We start from the raw sequence: 24,064 nt of genomic DNA, 5'->3' as shown, positions 1-24,064 counted from the left end.
GCCCCAGGGTGGTGGAACGGCGGGGGTGCAGGGACTCCGGGCAGTTTTGACTTGCGGGGCAGGCTGATATCCCGGGTGTGGCTGGCACTTCGTGGTGGGGGGTGGTTGCGGAGAAGTCCTCGCCACCGTTTCCTACGACCGACTTTCTCCTTTCGCCACTCAGTCCCGTCCATTCGAGCGGCTCGACCAGTCGGTAGCAAATTTACTGCGAGCCATGGCTGAGACTAAACCGAACAGCGCCGAGCAGAAGTTCATCGGTGGCATCACGAAAGAAATCGACCTGGTGAACCGCGACCCCAACCGCATCAACGAGGATGTGGTCAAGGTAGAAACCGCTTCCTCTATTGTAACCTGCATGCGCTGGGGATTTGTTTCTGGTAATCCCAAACCCGTTCATCCATTCATCAACCCGTGCCCTTCCTTTTGCACACATACCTGCCTTTTAATAATGTTACACTATTCAAAACAAACGCGCGCCGAAGTTTACTTCAATTTCTAAAGGCTAATTGCACTTCATTATTGGCCGTTTCGCCCACCTCTCCAGTCACTTTTTTTGGGGAGGGGGAAGTGTTACCGTTTTAAATGCGTGCCTACCCTAAATATACCGAGCCCCGAGGTGTTGACAGCCGCTCTATAATTAACCCGCCGTGCTCTGTTATGAATGTACAGACTCCGGATTGAATTGCACTTACTGTAGTACGGAATGCGATTCGATATTAACCACAGTTGTAAAGTCAAATTTTCATTGATTATCTCACATGTGGCGGCGGCCGGATATCATTTACCGAAAAGAGGACTACTTTAAACCGGAGCTTTAAAACAAAACAAAACAAACGTTCAAAAAAAAGCTGTTATGAGGTAAAATCTTTGACAATCAACAGAATGTTGTTGATACCCTGGTAAGAATGCATTGCAAGATCCTCCAAACATTCATCCCACAGTAGGTTTTCTGGAGACTCCTGCTCCAGCTCCTTGTACCTGGACTCTATCTTGTACCTCTCGCCCACCCCCAGCTTGTCCAATCCCTTCCTACCTACATCTGGGAAACATTCTTGCTTTCCACCATGCAGTTACTTCCACTGCCTCATCTTCATGGTGGACGTCCATCCCCGATATGGAAGGCCTTGGGTCTCTGTAACTTTCTAGAACATAAATCCAACCAATTCCATAGGGCCCTAACACACAGGAGGAGAAATAGACTATTTGGCCTATCGAGTCTGTTTTGCTGTTCCACCATGGCTGATTACTACCTCTCTCAACCCCATTCTCCTGCTTTTTCCCCTTGACCTTTGACACCCTTACTAATCAAGAGCCTATCAACTTCAGCTTTAAACATACCCAGTAACTTGGCCCCTACAGCTGTCTGCGGTAATGAATTCTGCAGATTCACTATCCTCTGGCTAAAGTAAATTCCTCCTCATCTCCATTCTAAAGAGATGTCTTTCCATCCAGTAACTCTCTCCTCTACTTGAGTGAACTTGTTCGTACCCTGAGCAACTTCTCTTTTGATTCATCCCACAATCAAGTGTGTAACCATGGGCACAGGCACGGGCTCCAGCTATGCCTGCCCTTTTTTTGGCCAGACCGAGTCGTCCACTTTCCAAACTCACTCTGGCACCACTCCCCAACTCCTTCTCCACTACGTGCATTTAAAGTGAGAGGAGGAGTGTTTAAAGGAGATGTGCAGGGTAAGTTTATTTTCACTGAGATTGATGAGTACCTGAAATATGCTGTCAGGGGCAGTAGTGGAAGCAGTTACAGACAGACAGACGTACCTTATTGATCCCTAGGGAAATTGGGTTTCATTACAGATGCACCAACCAAAAATAGTGAAGAAATATAGCAATATAAAACCATAACTAATTAAATAATAATGTTAATCATGCCAAGTGGAAATAAGTCCAGGACCAGCCTATTGGCTCAGGGTGTCTGACACTCCGAGGGAGGAGCTGTAAAGTTTGATGTCCACAGGTAGGAATGACTTCCTATGACGCTCAGTGTTACATCTCGGTGGAATGAGTCTCTGGCTGAATGTACTCCTGTGCCTAACCAGTACATTATGGAGTGGATGGGAGTCAGTGTCCAAGATGGCATGCAACTTGGACAGCATCCTCTTTTCAGACACCACTGTCAGAGAGTCCAGTTCCACCCCCACAACATCACTGGCCTTACGAATGAGTTTGTTGATTCTGTTGGTGTCTGCTACCCTCAGCCTGCTGCCCCAGCACACAACAGCAAACAGGATAGCACTGGCCACCACAGACTCATAGAACATCCTCAGCATCGTCCCGCAGATGTTAAAGGACCTCAGTCTCCTCAGGAAATAGAGATAGAAACATAAAAAGATAGAAAATAGATGCAGGTGTAGGCCATTCAGCCCTTCAAGCCTGCACCGCCATTCAGTATGATCATGGCTGATCATCCAACTCAGAACCCTATACCTGCTTTCTCGCCATATCCCCTCATCCCTTTAGCCACAAGGGCCATATCTAATTCCCTCTTAAATATAGCCAGTGAACCGGCCTCAACTGTTTCCTGTGGCAGAGAATTCCACAGATTCACCACTCTCTGTGTGAAGAAGTTTTTCCTCATCTCGGTCCTAAAAGGCTTCCCCTTTATCCTTAAACTGTGACCCCTCGTTCTGAACTTCCCCAACATCGGGAACAATCTTCCTGCATCTAGCCTGTCCAATCCCTTTAGAATTTTATACATTTCAATAAGAACCCCCCTCAATCTTCTAAATTCCGGTGAGTATAAGCCTAGTCAATCCAGTCTTTCTTCATATGAAAGTCCTGCCATCCCAGGAATCAATCTGGTGAACCTTCTCTGTACTCCCTCTATGGCAAGAATGTCTTTCCTCAGATTAGGGGACCAAAACTGCACACAATTCTCTAGGTGCGGTCTCACCAAGGCCTTGTACAACTGCAGTAGAACCTCCCTGCTCCTGTACTCAAATCCTTTTGCTATGAATGCCAACATACCATTTGCCTTTTTCACTGCATGCTGTACCTGCATGCCCACCTTCAATGACTGGTGTACAATGACACCCAGGTCTCGTTGCAACTCCCCTTTTCCTAATCGGCCACTGTTCAGATAATAATCTGTTTTCCAGTTCTTGCAATCAAAGTGGATAACCTCACATTTATCCACATTAAATTGCATCTGCCATGAATTTGCCCACTCACCTAACCTATTCAAGTCACCCTGCATCCTCTTAGCATCCTCCTCACAGCTAACACCGCCGCCCAGCTTCGTGTCATCCGCAAACTTGGAGATGCTGCATTTAATTCCCTCGTCTAAATCATTAATATATATTGTAAACAACGGGTCCCATCACTGAGCCTTGCAGTACCCCACCAGTCACTGCCTGCCATTCTGAAAAGGTCCTGTTTACTCCCACTCTTTGCTTCCTGTCTGCCAACCAATTCTCTATCCACATCAATACCATACCCCCAATACTGTGTGCTTTAAGTTTGCACACTAATCTCCTGTGTGGACCTTGTCAAAAGCCTTTTGAAAATCTAAATATACCACATCCACTGGCTCTCCCCCATCCACTCTACTAGTTACATCTTCACAAAATTCTATAAGGTTCGTCAGACATGATTTTCCTTTCACAAATCCATGCTGACTTTGTCTGATGATTTCACCGCTTTCCAAATGTGCTGTTATCACATCTTTGATAACTGACTCTAGCATTTTCCCCACCACCGATGTCAGACTAACCGGTCTATAATTCCCCGGTTTCTCTCTCCCTCCTTTTATAAAAAGTGGGGTTACATTAGCCACCCTCCAATCCTCAGGAACTAATCCAGAATCTAAGGAGTTTTGAAAAATTATCACTAATGCATCCACTATTTCTTGGGCTACTTCCTTAAGCACTCTGGGATGCAGACCATCTGGCCCTGGGGATTTATCTGCCTTTAATCCCTTCAATTTACCTAACACCGCTTCCCTACTAACATGTATTTCCCTCAGTTCCTCCATCTCACTAGACCCTCGGTCCCTTACTATTTCCAGAAGATTATTTATGTCCTCCTTAGTGAAGACAGAACCAAAGTATTTATTCAATTGGTCTGCCATGTCCTTGTTCCCTATGATCAATTCACCTGTTTCTGACTGTAAGGGACCTACATTTGTCTTGACCAATCTTTTTCTTTTCACATATCTATAAAAGCTTTTACAGTCGGTTTTTATGTTCCCTGCCAGCTTTCTCTTATAATATTTTTTCCCTTTCCTAATTAAGCCCTTTGTCCTCCTCTGCTGGTCTCTGAATTTCTCCCAGTCCTCAGGTGTGCCGCTTTTTTTGCTACTTTATATGTTTCTTCTTTGGACTTGATACTATCCCTAATTTCCCTTGTCTGCCACGGGTGCACTACCTTCCCTGGTTTATTCTTTTGCCAAACTGGGATGAACAATTGTTGTAGTTCATCCATGCGATCTTTAAATGCTTGCTATTGCATATCCACCGTCAACCCTTGAAGTATCATTTGCCGTCTATCTTAGCTAATTCACGTCTCATACCTTCAAAGTTACCCTTCTTTAAGTTCAGAACCTTTGTTTCTGAATTAACTATGTCACTCTCCATCTTAATGAAGAATTCCACCTTATTATGGTCACTCTTACCCAAGGAGCCTTGCATGACAAGATTGCTAACTAACCCTTCCTCATTGCTTAATACCCAATCTAGAATGGCCTGCTCTCTAGTTGGTTCCTCGACATGTTGGTTCAGAAAACCATCCTGCATACATTCCAAGAAATCCTCTTCCTCAGCACCCTTACCAATTTGGTTCACCCAATCTATATGTAGATTGAAGTCACCCATTATAGCTACTGTTCCTTTATTGCACACATTTCTAATTTCCTGTTTAATGCCATCCCCAACATCACTACTACTGTTAGGTGGCCTGTACACAACTCCCACCAGCGTTTTCTGCCCCTTAGTTTTATGCAGCTCTACCCATACTGATTCCACATCATCCAGGCTAATGTCTTTCCTTTCTATTGCGTTAATCTCCTCTCTAACCAGCAATGCTACCTCACCTCCTTTTCTTTCCTGTCTATCTCTCCTGAATATTGAATATCCCTGGATGTTGAGCTCCCATCCTTGGTCACCCTGGAGCCATGTCTCTGTGATCCCAACTATATCATATTCATTAATAACTATCTGCACATTCAATTCATCCACCTTGTTGCGAATGCTCCTTGCATTGACACACAAAGCCTTAAGGCTTGTTTTTACAACACTCTTAGCCCTTATACAATTATGTTGAAAAGTGGCTCTTTTTGCTTTTTGTCCTGGATTTGCCTGCCTCCCACTTTTACTTTTTACCTTACTGCTTTTTGCTTCTACACTCATTTTACACCCGTCTCTCTGCACTTGTTCCCATCCCCCTGCCACATTAGTTTAAAGCCTCCTGAACAGCAGTAGCAAACGCTCCCCCTAGGACATTGGTTCCAGTCCAGCCCAGGTGCAGACCGTCCTGTTTATACCGGTCCCACCTTCCCCAGAACTGGTTCCAATGCCCCAGAAATTTGAAACCCTCCACCTTGCACCATTTTTCAAGCCACGTATTCATCTGAAATATCCTCCTATTTCTACTCTGACTAGCACGTGGCACTGGTAGTAATCCAGAGGTTATTACCTTTGTGGTCCTACTTTTTAGTTTATCTCCTAAATCCCTAAATTCACCTTGTAGGACCTCATCCCATTTTTTACCTATATCGTTGGTACCTATGTGCACCACGACTACTGGCTGTTCACCCTCCCATTCCAGAATGTCCTGCAGCCGCTCAGAGACATCCTTGACCCTTGCACCAGGGAGGCAACATACCATCCTGGAGTCTCATTTGTGGCCGCAGAAACGCCGATCTATTCCCCTTACAATCGAATCCCTTATCACTATAGCTCTGCCACTCCTTTCCCTTCCCTCCTGTGCCGCAGAGCCACCCATGGTGCAATGAACTCAGCTGCTGCTGCCTTCCCCTGATGAGACATCTCCCCCAACAGTATCCAAAACAGTATATCTTTTTAGGAGGGAGATGACCCCAGGGGACTCCTGCACTACCTGCCTACTGCTACGATGTCTAGTGGCCACCCCTTTCCTTTCTGCCTGTGTAGCCTTTACCTGCGGTGTGGCCAACTCACTGAACGTGCTATTCACAACTTTCTCGGCATCGCGGATGCTCCAGTATGAATCCAATCGCAGCTCCAGCTGCTCAAAGCGGTCTGCCAGAAGCTGCAGTTGGACACACTTCGTGCACACATAGTCGTCAGGGACACTGGAAGTATCCCTGATTTCCTACATGCTGCAGAATGAACAAACCACGGGGCCAATCTCAGCTGTCATGACCTACCCAATACATTGCCTCAACTTTTAAAACGTTCTCCTTTGAAAGGAACTTACCCGGCCTTACCTCACTTGGAGTGAAGCTCGTCCTCAGCCTCTTCTCGTCGAAGCCTCTCAAATCTCCACTCCTTCACTGGCCCACTCACTCACTGGCCGCTTTCCACAGGATCACAGATGGCTCTGACCCTTCTTGTAGACAGCCTCAGTGTTCTTTGACCATTCCAGTTTATTGTCCATTCGTATCCCCAGGTATTTGTAATCCTCCACTATGTTCACACTGACTCCTTGGATGGAAACAGGGGTCACCGGTGCCTTAGCCCTCCTCAGGCCCACAACCAGCTCCTGAGTCTTTTTCACATAAGCTGCAGATGATTCTGCTCACACCATGTGACAAAGTTTCCCACCGAAGCCCTGTAGTCAGCCTCATCTCCCTTGCTGATGCATCCAACTATGGCAGAGTCATCAGAAAACTTCTGAAGATGGCAAGACTCTGTGTTGTAGTTGAAGTGCAAGGAGTAGATGGTGAAGAGAAAGGGAGACAGGACAGTCCCCTGTGGAGCCCCAGAGCTGCTGACCATTCTATTTGCCATACAGTATTGCAAGCGCACGTACTGTGGTCTGCCAGTCAGGTAATCAATAATCCATGACACCAGGGAAGCATTCCCCTGCATCACTGTCAGCTTCTCACCCAGCAAAGCAGGGTGGATGGTGTTGAATGCACTGGAGAAGTCAAAAAACATGACCCTCACAGTGCTCGCTGGCTTGTCCAGCTGGGCGTAGACACGGTTCAGCAGGTAGACAATAGCATCCTCAACTCCTAGTCGGGGCTGATAGGCGAACTGGAGGGGGTCTAAGTGTGGCCTAACCTTAGGCCGGAGCTGCTCTAGAACAAGTCTCTCCAGGGTCTTCATGATGTGGGAGGTCAATGCCACTGGTCTGTAGTCATTGGAGCCACTGGGGCGCGGCGTCTTCGGTACAGGAACGAGGCAGGACATCTTCCACAGCACAGGAACCCTCTGGAGACTCATGCTCAAGTTGAAGACATGGTGAAGTACTCCACATAGCTGGGAGCACAGGCTTTGAGCACCCTGGGGCTGACACCATCCAGTCCTGCAGCCTTGCTTGGGTGGAGATGTTTCAGCTGTCTTCTCACCTGTTCAGCTGTGAAGCCCACCGTGGTGGTTTCAGGTGAGGGAAGGGTGTAGACATGAGAACAAGGTAGAGGGCTATGAGGAGGGGTAGGAGGGGAGAGTGGAGTATGTGTTGGTTGAGGGCTGACAACAGATGAATTATGTGGGGGATGGGCAGGGGCCACAGTGTCAAATCTGTTGAAGAACAGGTTAAGTTTGTTGGCCCTGTCCACACTGCCTTCAGCTCCTCTGTTGCTAGTTTGCTGGAACCCAGTGATGGTCCTCATCCCACTCTAGACCTCTCTCATGTTGTTCTGCTGGAGTTTCCACTCAAGCTTCCTCCTATACCTGTCTTTAGCCTCCCTGATCTTGGCTTTCAGGTCCCTCCATTTCCATCTCTAAACACCCTCTTTTTAGCGTTCAGGATGTCCTTAATGTCCTTTGTTACCCATAGCCTATTATTTCAATAACAAAGGACAGTTCTTGCCCGAACATTGCAGTCCACACAGAAGTTGATGTAACCAGTGATGCACTCTGTGAGCCCATCAATGTCCTCTCCATGTGGCTCACAGAGGGCCTGCTAGTCTGTCACCTCAAAACAACCCTGTAATGCCTCATAAGCTTCCCCCGACCATTTCCTCACTGACCTCGAGGTTGCAGGTTTACTCTTCACCAGAGGCACGTAGCAGGGTTTGAGATGCACCAGGTTGTGTTCTGACCTTCCCAGTGGGGGGATTATGATAGTAATGTTTAAGAGGTCTTTAGATAGACACATCAATATGCAGAGAGTGGAGGAATATGGATTATGCATCGGCAGAAGAGATATATTTGACTTAGTAACATGTTTAGTGCAGAAACTGTGGACTAAAGGGATAATTTCCTGTGTTGGTCTGTTTCATGTGCTATATGCTCTACATTGACGGCTGTATTGGTGCTGCCTCCTGCACTTATAGAACTCGTTAATTTCATCAAGTTTGCTATTAATCACCATGTCTTTAGTTCAGAAGAAGGGATGAAACCTGAATAGTCAACTAGGAGTTTTTTTCTCTGCCGATGCTGCCTAACTCACTGAGTTCCTGCAGCTGTTTGATACTTGTACTCTGTTTTCTGGCATTGCGGAGGAATGAAAACTGTTCAAGACCTCGCTGTCCTTCATCACCTTCACTAGGGAAGACTCAAACAATCTCCCAGATGTAATAGTGGCCAAAGGAACTAGGGTAAAGGATGAACTGAAGGAAATTTATATTAGGCAAGAAATGGTGCTGGATAGACTGTTAAGCCTGAAGCCTGATAAGTCCCCAGGACCTGATGGTCTGCATCCCAGGGTACTTAAAGAGGTGGCTCTAGAAATCGTGGACACATCGGTAATCATTTTCAAATGTTCTATAGATTCAGGAACAGTTCCTGCTGATTGGAGGGTGGCTAATGTTGTTCCACTTTTCAAGAAAGGAGGGAGAGAGAAAACAGGGGATTATAGACAGCTTAGCCTGACGTCAGTGGTGGGAAAGATGCTGGAGTCAATTATAAAAGAGGAAATTACGACACATTTGGATAGCAATAGAAGGATCAGTCCAAGTCAGCATGGATTTATGAAGGGAAAATCATGCTTGACTAATCTTCTGGAGTTTTTTGAGGATGTAACTATGAAAATGGACAAGGGAGAGCCAGTGGATGTAGTGTACCTAGACTTCCAGAAAGCTTTTGATAAAGTCCCACATAGGAGATTAGTGGGCAAAATTAGGGCACATGGTATTGGGGGCAGAGTACTGACATGGATTGAAAATTGGCTGGCTGACAAGAAACAAAGAGTGGTGATTAATGGGTCCCTTTCGGAATGGCAGGCTGTGACCAGTGGGGTACCGCAAGGTTTGGTGCTGGGACCGCCGCTGTTTACAATATACATTAATGATTTAGATGAAGGGATTAAAAGTAACATTAGAAAATTTGCAGATGACAAAGCTGGGTGGCAGTGTGAAATGTCAGGAGGATGTTATGAGAATGCAGGGTGACTTGGACAGGTTGGGCGAGTGGGCAAATGTATGGCAGATGCAGTTTAATGTGGATAAATGTGAGGTTATCCACTTTGGTGGCAATAACAGGAAGGCAGATTACTATCTAAATGGAGTCAAGTTAGGAAAAGGGGAAGTACAACGAGATATAGGTGTTCTTGTACATCAGTCAATGAAAGCAAGCATGCAGGTACAGCAGGCAGTGAAGAGAGCTAATGGCATGTTGGCTTTTATAACAAGAGGAATTGAGTATAGGATTAAAGAAGTCCTTCTGCAGCTGTACAGGGCCCTGGTGAGATCCCACCTGGAGTATTGTGTGCAGTTTTGGTCTCCAAATTTGAGGAAGGACATTCTTGCTATTGAGGGAGTGCAGCGTAGGTTCACAAGGTTAATTCCCGGAATGGCAGGACTGTCATAAGTTGAAAGATTGGAGCGACTGGGCTTGTATACACTGGAATTTAGAAGGATGAGAGGGGATCTGATTGAAACATATAAGATTATTAAGGGATTGGACACACTGGAGGCAGGAAGCATGTTCCCACTGATGGGTGAGTCCAGAACTAGAGGCCACAGTTTAAGAATAAGGGGTAGGCCATTTAGAACAGAGATGCGGAAAAACTTTTCCACCCAGAGAGTGGTGGATATGTGGAATGCTCTGCCCCAGAAGGCAGTGGAGGCCAAGTCTCTGGATGCATTCAAGAGAGAGTTAGATAGAGCTCTTATAGATAGCGGTGTCAAGGGATATGGGGAGAGGGCAGGAACGGGGTACTGATAGTGTGTGTATGATCAGCCATGATCACAGTGAATGGCGGTGCTGGCTAGAAGGGCTGAATGGCCTACTCCTGCACCTACTGTCTATTGTCTATTATCATATCAATCCATGGGATCTTTTGCCTGGATGTTTAAGACAAGGTGTGTTTAACATCTCATATAAATAACCACATTTCTAAGAGTGAAGCTTGCTCTCTAAAACAGAATCAGAATCAGGTTTATTATCTGACGTATGTTACATTATTTGTGGTTTTGCAGCTCTACATAAGATATACATAAATTATAATAAAAGTAGGTCTTGCAAAAAGAGGTTGTGTTCATGCATTCAGAAATCTGATGGTGGAGGGGAAGAAGCTGTTTCTAAAATATTGACTATGTGTCTTCAGGCACCTCCTTTCTGATGGTACCTACCAATGAAATCCTAATGAAATATAGCCACTGACTATGGGCAGTCTTCATAACTGCATCATGAAGTTGGGCCCAGGAAAGATCTTCGGTGACGTTAACACCAAGGAACTTGAAACTGCTCACTCTTTTCACTACTGACTCCACAAAAAGGACTGGTGTGTGTTTCCTCAATTTCTTCTTCTTGAGGTCCACAATCAATTCTTTGGTCTTGGTTGAGTGCAAGGTTGTTGCTGCGACACCACTCACCCAGCCAATCTATCTCACTCCTGTACACCTCCCCATCACCATCTGCGTTTCCATCGACAGTAGTTGTGTCATTGGCAAATCTATAGATTTATGGAACATTGGAATGCCATTCCATACTCATTGTGTTCATATCAATAAAGTTGGGTTTGAACCCATGGTCTTCTTCGTCAGAGGTAAGTGAGAAAAATGAGCTTGGCACTGGTACCTTTAATCGTATACAGAACATAGAGCACAGCACAGGAATGAGCTCTTCAGCCCACAAGGTCTCTGCCAAACTGTGATATACTGTCTGTGCAGAGCATATTGTGTCCAAGCCCATAAGAACAGCACTTGAGCTTTCAAATAGCTCACATAAAGGTAACATGCAAGCAGATGTTGCTAATGTCTCAACTTGGTTCTCATTCAAAGAATCAAGGAAGAATTGGATGCTACAGTAGTGTAGTGGTTAGCGCGATGCTTTTGCAGCTTGATGTGTTCTGGAGTTCAGAGTTCAGTTTTGGCACTGTCTCGAAGGAGTTTGTATATTATCACCATGACTGCATGAATTTCCTCAGGGTGCTCTGGTTTCCTTTCACAGTCAAAGACATACTGTTAGTAGGTTAGTTGGTCATTGTAAATTGTCCTGTGATTAGGCAAGTGTTGAATAGGTGGGTTGCTGGGCAATGCAGCTTGTTGGACTGGAAAGACCTGTTCTGCACTGTATCTCTGAATAAAAAAAGAGATATATAAGATCATGAAAAGGCAACATAACTTCATTGGGCATGTGATTAGGGAAGAGGAATTAGAATGCACGGCAATTACAGGGAAGATTGAAGGGAAGAATGCAAAAGGAAGACAAAGACAAATGATGATGGAGACAGCAGCTAGAGAACTCGAAATGAATACCAATGAATTGATCCACTTGACCCGAAACAAGAGTGTGTGGGCCATGGCAGTCAAAGCTCAATCTGGGCCTGGCACCTGATGATGATGATGATGATTTCTAAATAAATAAATTGGGAATCACTGAGTGGAATGAAGACTAGCAAGCAGATTGAATAGCTAGATACACAAGGGAATGCTAATAGACTGGATCCTTTGGTCTGCACTGTATAAGATGGATGCAAAGTAAATTATCATCTGAATACATAGACATTACCATATACTACCCTGAGATTCATTTTCTTGCGGGCACTCACAGTACATACAAAGAAATGAAATAGAATCAATGGAAAAACTACACACAAACAAACAAACAAACAAACAACCAATGTGCAAAAGAAGACAAACTATGCAAATACAAAAAATAAATTAATTACATTAATTAAATAAATATTACTGAGAACATGAGTTGTAGAGTCCTTCAAAGTGAGTCCATAGGTTGCGGAATCAGTTCAGTGTGGGTTCTTTGATGATGGATGCTGCTTTCTTGAGGTAGTGCTCTTTGCAGATGTACTCAATAGTGGGGAGAGTTTTTCCTGTGATAGAATGTACTGTATCCAATACTTTTTATAGGTTTTTCTGATCTTGGGCATTGGTGTTTCCATACCAGGCCATGATGCAACTAGTCAGGATACTCTCCACTGTACAGCTAGAGAATGTCAAAGTTTTAGATGACACGCTAAATCTGCACAAGCTTCTAAGAAATATGGATAATGTTGTACCTCATGTTGGCACTTATATGGATCATTGAGACGGTTGATCCAAGCATGCCATCCAGTGAATAGTTGAGCAAAAGTACAGATTGTTGCAACGATAAATTGCAACCTTTCTTACTGGGATAAGCAGAGAAACAAAGTCCAAAGGAAGAATCTCAATATTCAATGGGTCAACTGCATTAATTGCATCTCAGCAGTTAATGTTTGACCTAAATGTGTCCAGCGGCATTTATTTTGTGTTTTCATAGAGAAAGTTAATTTATCCTATTTTTAACAATAACATTTGTGTGACTTCCATTGATCTATTCCTAAGTATTTTGCTTATTTGCTTGTAAACACACAGAGAACCATGGAGTTGTTTTTAAGTTTTTGAGTGGATTGAATAAATCCTTAATTTGTCACATCCTCCCTGGTGGATGGGTTTAACAAGTCACAGATTTGTTTAATTTACTCAAAACTCCAATCTTTCTCCATGTTGCCCATTTAATCTGCTGTTTTCTGTCGGTGGTCAAGGGAGCGGGGCTTCCATTACAAAGGTGAGCGTAACCAAGGCATGTCATTGGAATTAGCATTCTTCTCAGCTACAATCATACTGCAGAGCAGAGCAAACCTGAAAGGATAAGTGACTTCCTCCTGCTTTGAGTCTGGAGAAGACCTTCAGCAAGATGGTGGACAGCATGGACCCTGTGGAATAAGGATGAGGAATGCGCAGCATTGGATTCTCAGAGGCTAGAATCCACATCCCAAGAGAAATACCATGGGTCTCTCTACTGCACAGTCACTGCTTGCCTGTCCCGCCTTCCCCTTCCCTCACTTCTTCATTTGACTGAGATTTTTGCAATTCCTTCATTGGTAGATAATGCTTCCACTCTGCAAGCTTTTCTGTGGAGCAAGATAACCTTGTTGTGGTGCTCACATCCTCTTGAAATAAAGCCCAATGCACCTTTCATCATCCTACTTGCTGCATCTGCATGGTAACTTTCAGTGACTTGTGTACAGAGACACACAGATCCATTTTAAGAATGTAGTACAGAACAGGACCAACACTTTTCAGTCTATCTGCAATTTAACAGCACTCCACCTTTCTATTTTTTCACTAATTTAAAAGTACTCTACCTTTCATATTTTTCCACATTATCTTCTATCTGCCATGGTCTATGCCCTTTCATGTGAGCTGTCTACATCCTCCAAACACATTTTCTGTTTCCTTCTCACAGACCAAGTTGGTACCCAGTTTGAACATCAGAAAACTTGGAGATGTTACACTTGATCCGCTCTTCAGGACCATTGCTGCAGATAGACAATAGACAATAGGTGCAGAAGTAGACCATTCAGCCCCTCGAGTCTGCACCGCCATTCTGAGATCATGGCTGATCATTCACTATCAATACCCAGTCCCTACCTTGACCCTATATCCCTTGATTCCCCTATCCATCAGATATCTATCTAGCTCCTTCTTGAAAGCATCCAGAGAATTGGCCTCCACCGTCTTCCGAGGCAGTGCATTCCACACCTCCACAACTCTCTGGGAGAAGAAGCTCTTCCTCAACTCTGTTTTAAATAACTGACCTCTTATTCTCAATCCATGCCCTCTGGTACTGGACTCTCCCAACATCTAGAACATATTTCCTGCCTCAATCCTATCAAATCCTTTAATTATCTTAAACGTTTCAATCAGATCCCCTCTCAATCTCCTCAATTCCAGCGTGTAAAAGCCCAATCTCTCCAATCTCTCTGTGTAAGACAGCCCTGCCATCCCAGGAATCAACCTAGTGAATCTACGCTGCACTTCCTCAATTGCCAGAATGTCCTTCCTTAAACCTGGAGACCAAAACTGTACACAATATTCCAGGTGTGGTCTCACCAGGGCCCTGTACAAATGCAAAAGGACATCCTTGCTCTTGTACTCAATTCCCCTTGTAATAAAGGCCAACATTCCATTTGCCCTCTTCACTGCCTGTTGCACTTGCTCATTCACCTTCATTGGCTAATGAACTAGGACTCCTAGGTCTCTTTGCATTTCTCCCTTACCTAACTCTACACCGTTCAGACAATACTCTGCCCTCTTGTTCCTGCTTCCAAAGTGGATAACTTCACATTTATTCACATTGAATGACATCTGCCAAATATCTGCCCACTCACCCAGCCTATCCAAGTCTCCCTGTATTCTCCTAACGTCCTCTTCGCATGTCACACTGCCACCCAGTTTAGTATCGTCAGCAAACTTGCTGATATAGTTTTCAATGCCCTCATCTAAATCGTTGACATAAATCGTAAAGAGTTGTGGTCCCAATACAGAGCCCTGTGGTACCCCACTAGTCACCTCCAGCCAGTCCGAGAAACACCCATTCACTGCTACCCTTTGCTTTCTATCTGCCAACCAGTTTTCTATCCGTTGAAACCTGCCCCCAATGCCATGAGCTCTGATTTTACTCACCAATCTCCTATGTGGCACCTTATCGAAAATGTGCCTTCTGAAAATCTAGGTACACAACATCCACTGGCTTACCCTTGTCTAACATCCTTGTTACACCCTCAAAAAACTCCAACAGATTAGTCAAGCATGATTTGCCCTTGGTAAATCCATGCTGGCTCGGCCTAATCCTATTACTGCCATCAAGATGTGCCACTATTTCGTCCTTAATAATGGACTCAAGCATCTTCCCCATGACTGACGTTAGGTTGACAGGTCGATAGTACTCTGTTTTCTCCCTCCCTCCTTTCTTAAAAAGTGGGATAACATTAGCCATTCTCCAATCCTCAGGAACTGATCCTGAATCTAAGGAACATTGGAAAATGATTACCAATGCATCCGCAATTTCCTGAGCCACCTCTTTTAGAACCCTCGGATGCAGACCATCTGGACCCAGGGATTTATTAGCCTTCAGTCCTATCAGTCTACTCATCACAGTTTCTTTCCTAATGTCAATCTGTCTCAATTCCTCTGATATCTTATGACCCTGGCCCATCCATACATCTGGGAGATTGCTTGTGTCCTCCCTGGTGAAGACAGATCTAAAGTACGCATTAAATTCTGTTGCCGTTTCCCTGTTTCCCATAACAATTTCTCCCAATTCATTCTTCAAGGGGCCAACATTGTTCTTAACTATCTTCTTTCTCTTCACATAGCTAAAAAAGCTTTTGCTATCCCCTTTTATATTCCTGGCTAGACTGAGCTCATACCTGATTTTTTCTCTCCGTATTGCTTTTTTAGTTAAGATCTGCTGTTCCTTAAAACTTTCCCAATCATCTGTATTCCCACTCATCTTAGCCCTGTCATACTTCTTTTTCTTTAATGCTATACAATCTCTGACTTCCTTTGTCAACCACTGTGGCCCCTTCCCCCTCTTTGAATCCATCCTTCTCATTGGAATGAACTGCTTTTGCATCTTTTGTATTATCCCCAAGAATATCTGCCACTGCTGATCCACTGTCTTTCCTGCCAGGGCATCCGCCCATTTAACTTTGGCCAGCTCTTCCCTCATGGCTCCGTAGTCTCCTTTATTTAATTGCAACACTGACACCTCTGATCTGCCCTTATCCCTCTCAAATTGTAGATAAAAACTTATCATGTTATGATCACTACTTCCTGATGGCTCCTTTACTTCAAGATCACTTATCAATTCCTGTTCATTACACATCACCAAGTCCAAAATAGCCTCGTTCCTGGTTGGCTCAAGCACAAACTGTTCCAAAAATACATCCCTTAGACACTCCACAAACTCCCTATCCTGGGGTCCAGCACCTACCTGATTCTCCCAGTTCACCTGCATGTTGAAATCTCCCATAACGACTGCAATACCTTTAGCCCATGCCAATGTTAACTCCCTAAAAAGGCTTTTGCTATCCTCCTTTATATTCCTGGCTAGCTTGCGTTCATACCTCATTTTTTCTCTCCGTATTGCCTTTTTAGTTAAGTTCTGTTGTTCCTTAAAAATTTCCCAATCATCTGTCTTCCCACTCACCTTAGCACTGTCAAACTTTTTTTTTAATGCTATGCAGTCTCTGACTTCCTTTGTCAACCACTGTGGCCCCTTTCCCCCCTTTGAATCCTTCCTTCTCCGGGGGATGAACTGATTTTGCACCTCGTGCATTATTCCCAAGAATACCTGCCAGGGAACAGATGTTTGGCCAGTTGTACCTTCCTCACAGCTGCTGGACAGCTGCCACCCTCCATCTGTTTTAAATACTCATCGGGCTGCCGTTGTACAGATGAGGCTTGGAAGTCAAGTGCAAATGCTTCAGATCTCCAACTTGGAACTCCGAGTCTATTTTGTGCTTGGCTGTACCTACCCTCACCTTTCTGCACATACTCTTCAACAACATCTCCTCCCCCATAAATAAATAAATACACAAACACACACACACACACACACACACACACACACACACACACACACACACACACACACACACACACACACACACACACACACACACACACACACACACCTCCCAACTTTTCCCTGCCTTTGTTGTCCCTGACCCAGGGAACAGAAAAACAAATGCAGCCTTAGCTTTTCACCAGTCTTAGCCAACAATTATTATTGAAAGCAGATGAGAATGGGATCTAACTTGACTTTGAATTTACATTAATTTTACAGTCTGGTGCCCTTACTTCTACAGTTTAGCCTGAAAAATGAGGTATGAACTAGAGTAAATTGCCTGTGGAGTTGTGGATATTGATTCACTTTGGGTATTGGATGTGTACTTTGAGGAGCAATTGCTTATTGAATTGAGAGGATGGAGACTGTGATCAATTGTAACATATTCAAAAAGTTGATGCGTGAGTAATGTGCTGAGAGCTCTTTGATTCTGTGGTTGCCTGAGAGAGGTATGAGAGCTTCCAAAGCCTGTGTTTTTTTATATCAGAGATAGCTTCATTCTCAGAGCGTGTTGCTGTTGGTGCTGATGTCTGTGAGTGTATACAGCTGAATGTCTTGCAATGGTGCAGTCAGCCGAGCCACTGTTTCAGTGTGCCAGAAGATGGCCTCGACAGACCTGCAGCTGAAAAGTCACCTCATCTGGAAGGAGTGTGAGGGAGGAGGTGAATGGGCGGACGTAGCACTTGTTCTGCTTGCAGGTGGTTGCTTGCTCGCTCGTGTGTGGTTGCTCGTGGATTATTTTCTGTTTCTTTGTTTTATGGGTGCCCACAAGAGATAAATCACAAGGCTGTAAACTGCCCAAACTTTGATAATACATTTGGACTTTCAACTTTGAGGAGGGATATCAGATGGGAAGGCTGAGTGGATAAGGGAGTCGGTTGGGATCATCTACTATATCCAATACTCCTGGTGAGATCTCCTTCACAAAGGCGAGACCATGTGTAGATTGTTGGACCACTTCACCAAGCACCTTCGCTCCATTTGCCACGAAAGGCATGGCTACCAGTGCTCTTCAAATTCAACGTCAATATCCCATTCCCATTCTTACATGTCCGTCCATGGCGCCCTCTACTACCGTGATGAGGACACGCTCAGTGTGAATGAGCAGCACCTCATATTCTGTCTGGTTAGCCTCCAACCTGATGGCATGAACTTCAGTTTCACTAACTTCTGGTAATTGTGCACCTCCACTCCCTTTTCTCTTTTTCCATTCCCAATTCTGGTTTGCCTCTCACCCCTTCTCCTCACCTGTCCATCACCTTCCTTTGGTGCCCCTTCTCCTTCCCTTCTTCCTCAGTCCACTGCCCTCTCCTATTGAGTTACTTCTTCTTCCATCTTTTGCCTCTTCCACCAATCACCTCCCGGCTTCTTCCTTCATACCTGCCTCCCACCCACCTTCCTCTACACCTGGTGTCACCTATAGACCATAAGGCATAGGAGCAGTATTAGGCCATTTGGCCCATTGAGTCTGCTCCACCATTCAATCACAGCTGATCATTTTTCCCCTCCTCAGCCCCACTCCCCAGCCTTCTCCTGGTAACTTTTGATGTTGTGTCCAATCAAGAACCGATCAAACTTTGCCTTAAATACACCCAGCGACCCGGCCTCCACAGCTGCCTGTGGTAACAAATTCACCACCCTCTGGCTAAAGAAACTTCTCCACATCTCAGTTTTAAATGGATGCCCATCCACCCTGAAGCTGTGCCCTGCTGTCCTGACTCCCACCATGGGAACCATCATTTTCACATCCTGTTCACCTGCCAGCATGTACTCCTTCCCCTCCCCCCACCTTCTTATTCTGGCTGCTTCCCCTTTCCTTTCCAGTCCTGGTGAAAGGTCTCAGCCCAAAACATTAACTGTTTGTTTCCCTCCCTGACTTGATGAGTTCCTCCAGAATTTTGTGCAAGTTATCCCTGGGGGTGGGGAGTTGATAATGTGAAGAGAATTTAAAAAATGCAATTTGCTGGATTGGTGTAACAGCTGGTTGATGGTTGGTGGGGCCTTATTGGGCCGAAGGGCTTGTTTCTGTGCTGTATCCCTGTGTGGTCCTCTGACGAGTCCACTTTGATGGTCAATTATCTGGCCACTTTGGAGAGGGACTGGAATTTAGAAGGATGAGAGGGGATCTGATTGAAACATATAAGATTATTAAGGGATTGGACACGCTGGAGGCAAGAAGCATGTTCCCGCTGATTGGTGAGTCCAGAACTAGAGGCCACAGTTTAAGAATAAGGGGTAGGTCATTTAGAACAGAGATGCGGAAAAACTTTTTCACCAGAGAGTGGTGGCTATGCTCTGCCCCAGAAGGCAGTGGAGGCCAAGTTTCTGGATGCTTTCAAGAGAGAGTTAGATAGAGCTCTTATAGATAGCGGGGTCAAGGGATATGGGGAGAGGGCAGGACCAGGGTACTGATTGTGTATGATCAGCCATGATCACAGTGAATGGTGGTGCTGGCTAGAAGGGGCAAATGGCCTACTCCTGCACCTACTGTCTATTGTCTATTGAGTCCAGCTGCAGCTGCCAGGCCTCCTGCCCTTTCAGTGACCAGTGCATTTTTATTTCCAAAGGTTTTTCGAGAAACTGAACTCAAATCATCACATGACCACAGTGCAACAAATTCCTTTGCAGATTTCCTGAGGTACAGTCCTGATCATGTACTAGCATTGCATAAAGTCAAGAAGGATTAAAAAAAATACTCTTAGACCCGCAGTCTTATTTCACAGGCGATCTCTCAGGCCTTTGTTCCTCTGCTGGATTGGAGGTGGGACAGGTTGGTATTTGCTGAGGCAAACCAATGGCACAGAAGGGGTAGCTGGCAGCTGGTGACACCTGCTCGGACAGAATACCACTCCGATGGAATGCTTCACTCACACGCTATGCACTGCCAGCACTGCAGCCGAGACATGAGGGATCTACGGTGCCCAGGAGGGCGGGGTTGCCTGATAGGCTGAGCTGTAACCTGACCCTGATAAACGTTCTGTTTCTGGAGCGAAGGCTCAGCGCTTTTGCTGGTGTTTGGGCAGCCTAGCAACAAGCAGCACTCAGAGTAGCTAGCTTTATGCTTACTGTGCAGCGGACCTCACTTTCAGTTCAGTGTTTGAATTCAGTGGAGGGACAGAATTGGAAGTAGAGCCCTGGTGTCACTAATCTCCACCTCACATGGTTACCCGTATCATCTGCCAGAGTGTGCCTCACATCTCCCTTTCACCTCTTTATGCCTGCCACCTCTCCACTGCACTCCCAATCTCAACGAGCAGTTTACTATCCCTTTGCCTCCACAGAAGGTGTTCGGCCTGTTAGAATCCTCCAACGGCTTGTTGCTTAAGTCCATAAGGCCGTAAGGCATAGGAACAGAATTAGGCCACGTGGACCATCGACTGCTCCACCATTCTATCATGGCTGATTTATTATCCCTCCCAACATAATTCTCCTGCCTTCTTCCTGTAACCTTTGACACCCTGACTCCGCTTTAAATATACCCAATGACCTGGCCTCCACTGCCACCTGTGGCAACTAATTCCACAGATTCACAATCCTCTGGCTAAAGAAATTTCTGCTCATCTCTGTTCTAAAAGGACATCCTTGTATTCTGAGGCTATGCCCTCTCATCCCAAACTTCCCCACTAAAGGGAAAATCCTCTCCACATCCACTCTATCAAGGCTTTTCAATATACAATGGGTTTCAATGAGATCCCCCTTCTTTCTTCTAAACTCCAGTGAGTACAGGCCCAGAGCCATCAAATGCTCCTCACATATTAACCCTTTCATTCCTGGGATCATTCTCGTGAACCTCCTCTGGACCCTCTCCAACACCAGCACATCCTTTCTTAGATAAGCGGCCCAAAACTGCTCACAGTATTCCAGGTGTAGTCTGACCAATGCTTTATAAAGCCTCAGCATTACATCCTTGATTTTATATTCTAGTATAAACTTTATAGTTTTGCCTCAGATTACAGTGTTTGCAGTCTCTTGTGTTACCATGAGGCTGCTGTTTTATTAACTGATTCACTCAGGTTCTCAGGGAAGAAAACCTACTGGAATTAATTCCCATCAGAGGGATTTGCAACAGAGAGTGTGGCCACTGCTGTAATGGGACAGCATGGTAGTGTAGAGATTAGTGTAATGCGATTACAACACCGGCAGCCTGGGTTCAATTCCCACCGCCGTCTGAAGGGAGTTTGCATGTTCTCCCTGTAAATGTGTGTGTTTACTCTGGGTGCTCTGTTTTCCGCCTATATTCCAAAGACATGTGGCTGAGTAGGTTAATTGGTCACGCGTGTAATAGGGTGGCACGGGCTCTTTGAGCCAAAGGGCCTGTTACTGTGCTGAATCTATAAATAAAAAACAAATAAAATCAGATCCAATGCACATTTATTGAAATGCATTCTACCCGGCATTGCTTGTGGGTTTAAAGGCCCAAATGCAGTTAAACCTTAGGTAACCGTGTCAACACTTCCCAGAGGAGCTCCCTTCTGACGTATAACTCCATGGCTGAGGTCTGGAGTACTGTCTGGTGCAGGACCACTGAAAAATATTATAACCTACCTAAACATCAGAAGGTCTGTAGATTCAGGAAACCAAAACAACACACATAAAATGCTGGAGGAACTCAGCAGCTCAGGCAGCATCTGTGAAATGAATAAACAGGTGACACTTTGGGCCAAGACCCTTCTTCGTGACTAAGCCTCTTGGATGGTATCTGCCAGCTGGTTAAAGACAGAAAGTGCAGGGGAGTAAGTCCAGATTGCACCCACCAAATCATGCTCCATCCCAACTGGATGCCATATAACTTTTTTTCCAATATCACTAGGTCAAAGTTCAAGCATGCCCCAACCAACAGAGGAATATTTTCACCATATAACACCAGGTCAAAGAACTACCTCACTGCCACCTTCTACATATCTGTATATCCCTTAGACTTAGAAAGTGACCAATTTGCCTCATTGAGTCTGTGCATTCTCTCATAATAACCGCATTCCCACACTAATCTTCAATGTACCCTATCCTCCCCACATTCCATAAGAGTGCTTGGTGGCACTGGGCCTATATGCGTTGGGATTTAGAAGACTGTGAGGGGGGGGGATCTTATTTGCATATTCAAAGGCATAGATTGAGTGGTTGTGGAGAGCCTAGAACCAGAGAGCACAACCTCACAATAGAGAGATGTCCATTTAGAACAGAAGTTAGGAGGAATTTCTTTAGCCAGAGGGTGGTGAATCTGTGGAATTAATTGCCACAGGGTCCTGTGGAGGCCCAATCATTGGGTACACTTAAAGTGGAAGTTGATAGGTTCTTAGGGTGTCAAATCAGCCATGATGGAATGGCAGAGCAGACTCGATGGGCCAAAAGGCCTAATTCTATCCTTATGTCTTATGATTCAGATTTATTTATCATACAGTGAAATTGAAGTGTGTTTGTGTTAACAAGCAGCACACCCAAGGATGTGTTGGGGGGCTGCCCACAAGTGTCACCGTACATTCTCTTGCCAACGTAGCATGTCCACTTGGCTCAGCAGAGCAACACAGACAAAAGTACAGTCAACATTTTGGGCTGAGACCTGTCGATGACTTGGCCTCCATAGTCCTCTGTGGCAATGATTCCACAGATTCATTACCCTCTGGCTGGAGAAATTTCTCTTCAGCTTTGTTTTTAAAGGGATGTCCTTGTATTCCAAGGTTGTGCCCTCGGAGATGAGACTGCCCTACTAATGGAAGATTCTATCACATTCTTATCGGACTCTTGAGTGGACCTCCTGTATGATAAGATGGGTTCTTGATCTCATAATCTACCTCATTATGACTTTGCTCTTTATTGTTTACCTGCACTGCACGTTTTTGGTAGCTTTTACTCTTTATTCTGCATTGTTATTACACAGCACAATGCACTGTGTAAGGATCTGATCTCAATGAACAGTCTGCAAGACAAGCTTTTCGCTGTACATGTAACAATAATAAAGCAACACCAATCCTCTCCATGTATGGGATACTTGGTACGCTTGTCAATTCCCCAGATTGTACTACTCACCTACACACTTAGACAATTTACAGTGGCCAGTTAACCTACAAACCTGTGTGGTTTTAGGATGTGGGAGGAAGCCAGAGCAATGTGTAAACCCCCCCAGAAATTAGGATTTTTCTGCATCCAAAGTTAAGTTACCTAATGTGGTGAGTAGCAATTCAGCTTGAAGCTTTGCGGGTGCAGTTGTCTGATTCCCTCTCTGCCTCTTTCCCCCTGTCCACACTGACTACTTCCCTTCGTGGGCCTGACTGAGAAGGGGAAAGGGTGGCGGCTGTTGGTGGTAGAAGGAATTCACAGATGTGAGCTGCATATCACCACTCAATCAGGGGTCTAGGATACTGAGCCAACATTGTACCTAATTAGCCAATTCTGTGGTGGGAAAGGATGCCCATGTATCAAACCCTGGAGGGAGAGAACAAAGAATGTCCTTGCATTAGACCTGGGGGGTGGGAGGGAACAAGGACAAAGAATGAAACATTGAGTCTAGTTTCAGACCCTGTCTGCAAAATGAGATGGTCATAAGGGTCTGAAGTGAAGTGAGCAAGGTTAGTGTCAGAATCTAAACCAGTTTATTGGCAGACCAGGCAAGGATTATACCAAGATTCAAAATTATTCATCATGTCTGCATAAGTACAGTGAAATGCATTGTTTGCATTAACATGCCTGAGGGTGTTCTGGGGGGCAGCCCGCAAGTGTCAGGTACCAACATAGCACGCCTTCAATGCTTGGCAGAACAACACAGAATGTAACAAGCAACGAAAAAGCAAGTTCAGCAAAAAAAGCCCTGGTCCTCCCTTACGCACTCATCTAACCCCCAAGACAGGCCTCCAGCCTCCAGTGGACTTGGGCTCCCCCAGTGGACTTGCTGCAGAGTTCACAGACTCGCGGCTACAGTTTACGGGCCTTGGCTTCAGACCCTCAGCATCGACCCCAGAAGCAGCCGATCACTGGATACTAGGCCTCGAACTGATAGGATTTTGAAGATAAAATTATTCAGTAATTCCAGAGGGTGATAATGGGGTTAATAGAGAAGCATCTGTAGCCTGCTGGAACTACACTGAATGGTCACTTAATTAGGTCCTAACAGCTGAGGTTGATAGGTTCTTCATC

At 45.1% G+C, this 24,064-nt stretch overlaps 1 protein-coding gene across 1 annotated transcript in view; it reads left to right on the top strand.

Annotated features, from left to right (window-relative positions):
* Positions 1–214: 214 nt before the first annotated feature.
* cav3 (caveolin 3) overlaps positions 215–24,064 on the top strand; it is a 45,402-nt gene continuing 21,552 nt past the window's right edge. The window contains exon 1 of the mRNA XM_059944884.1: positions 215–325. Within this exon, the coding sequence (XP_059800867.1) occupies positions 215–325 (111 nt within the window). The remainder of the gene's footprint in view (positions 326–24,064) is intronic.

The sequence above is a fragment of the Hypanus sabinus genome, chromosome 19 (genome assembly GCF_030144855.1).
Source record: "Hypanus sabinus isolate sHypSab1 chromosome 19, sHypSab1.hap1, whole genome shotgun sequence".
Taxonomy (NCBI): Eukaryota; Metazoa; Chordata; class Chondrichthyes; order Myliobatiformes; family Dasyatidae; genus Hypanus; species Hypanus sabinus.
Note: the sequence above shows the minus strand (reverse complement) of the source record. Positions and strands in the feature narration are given on the sequence as shown.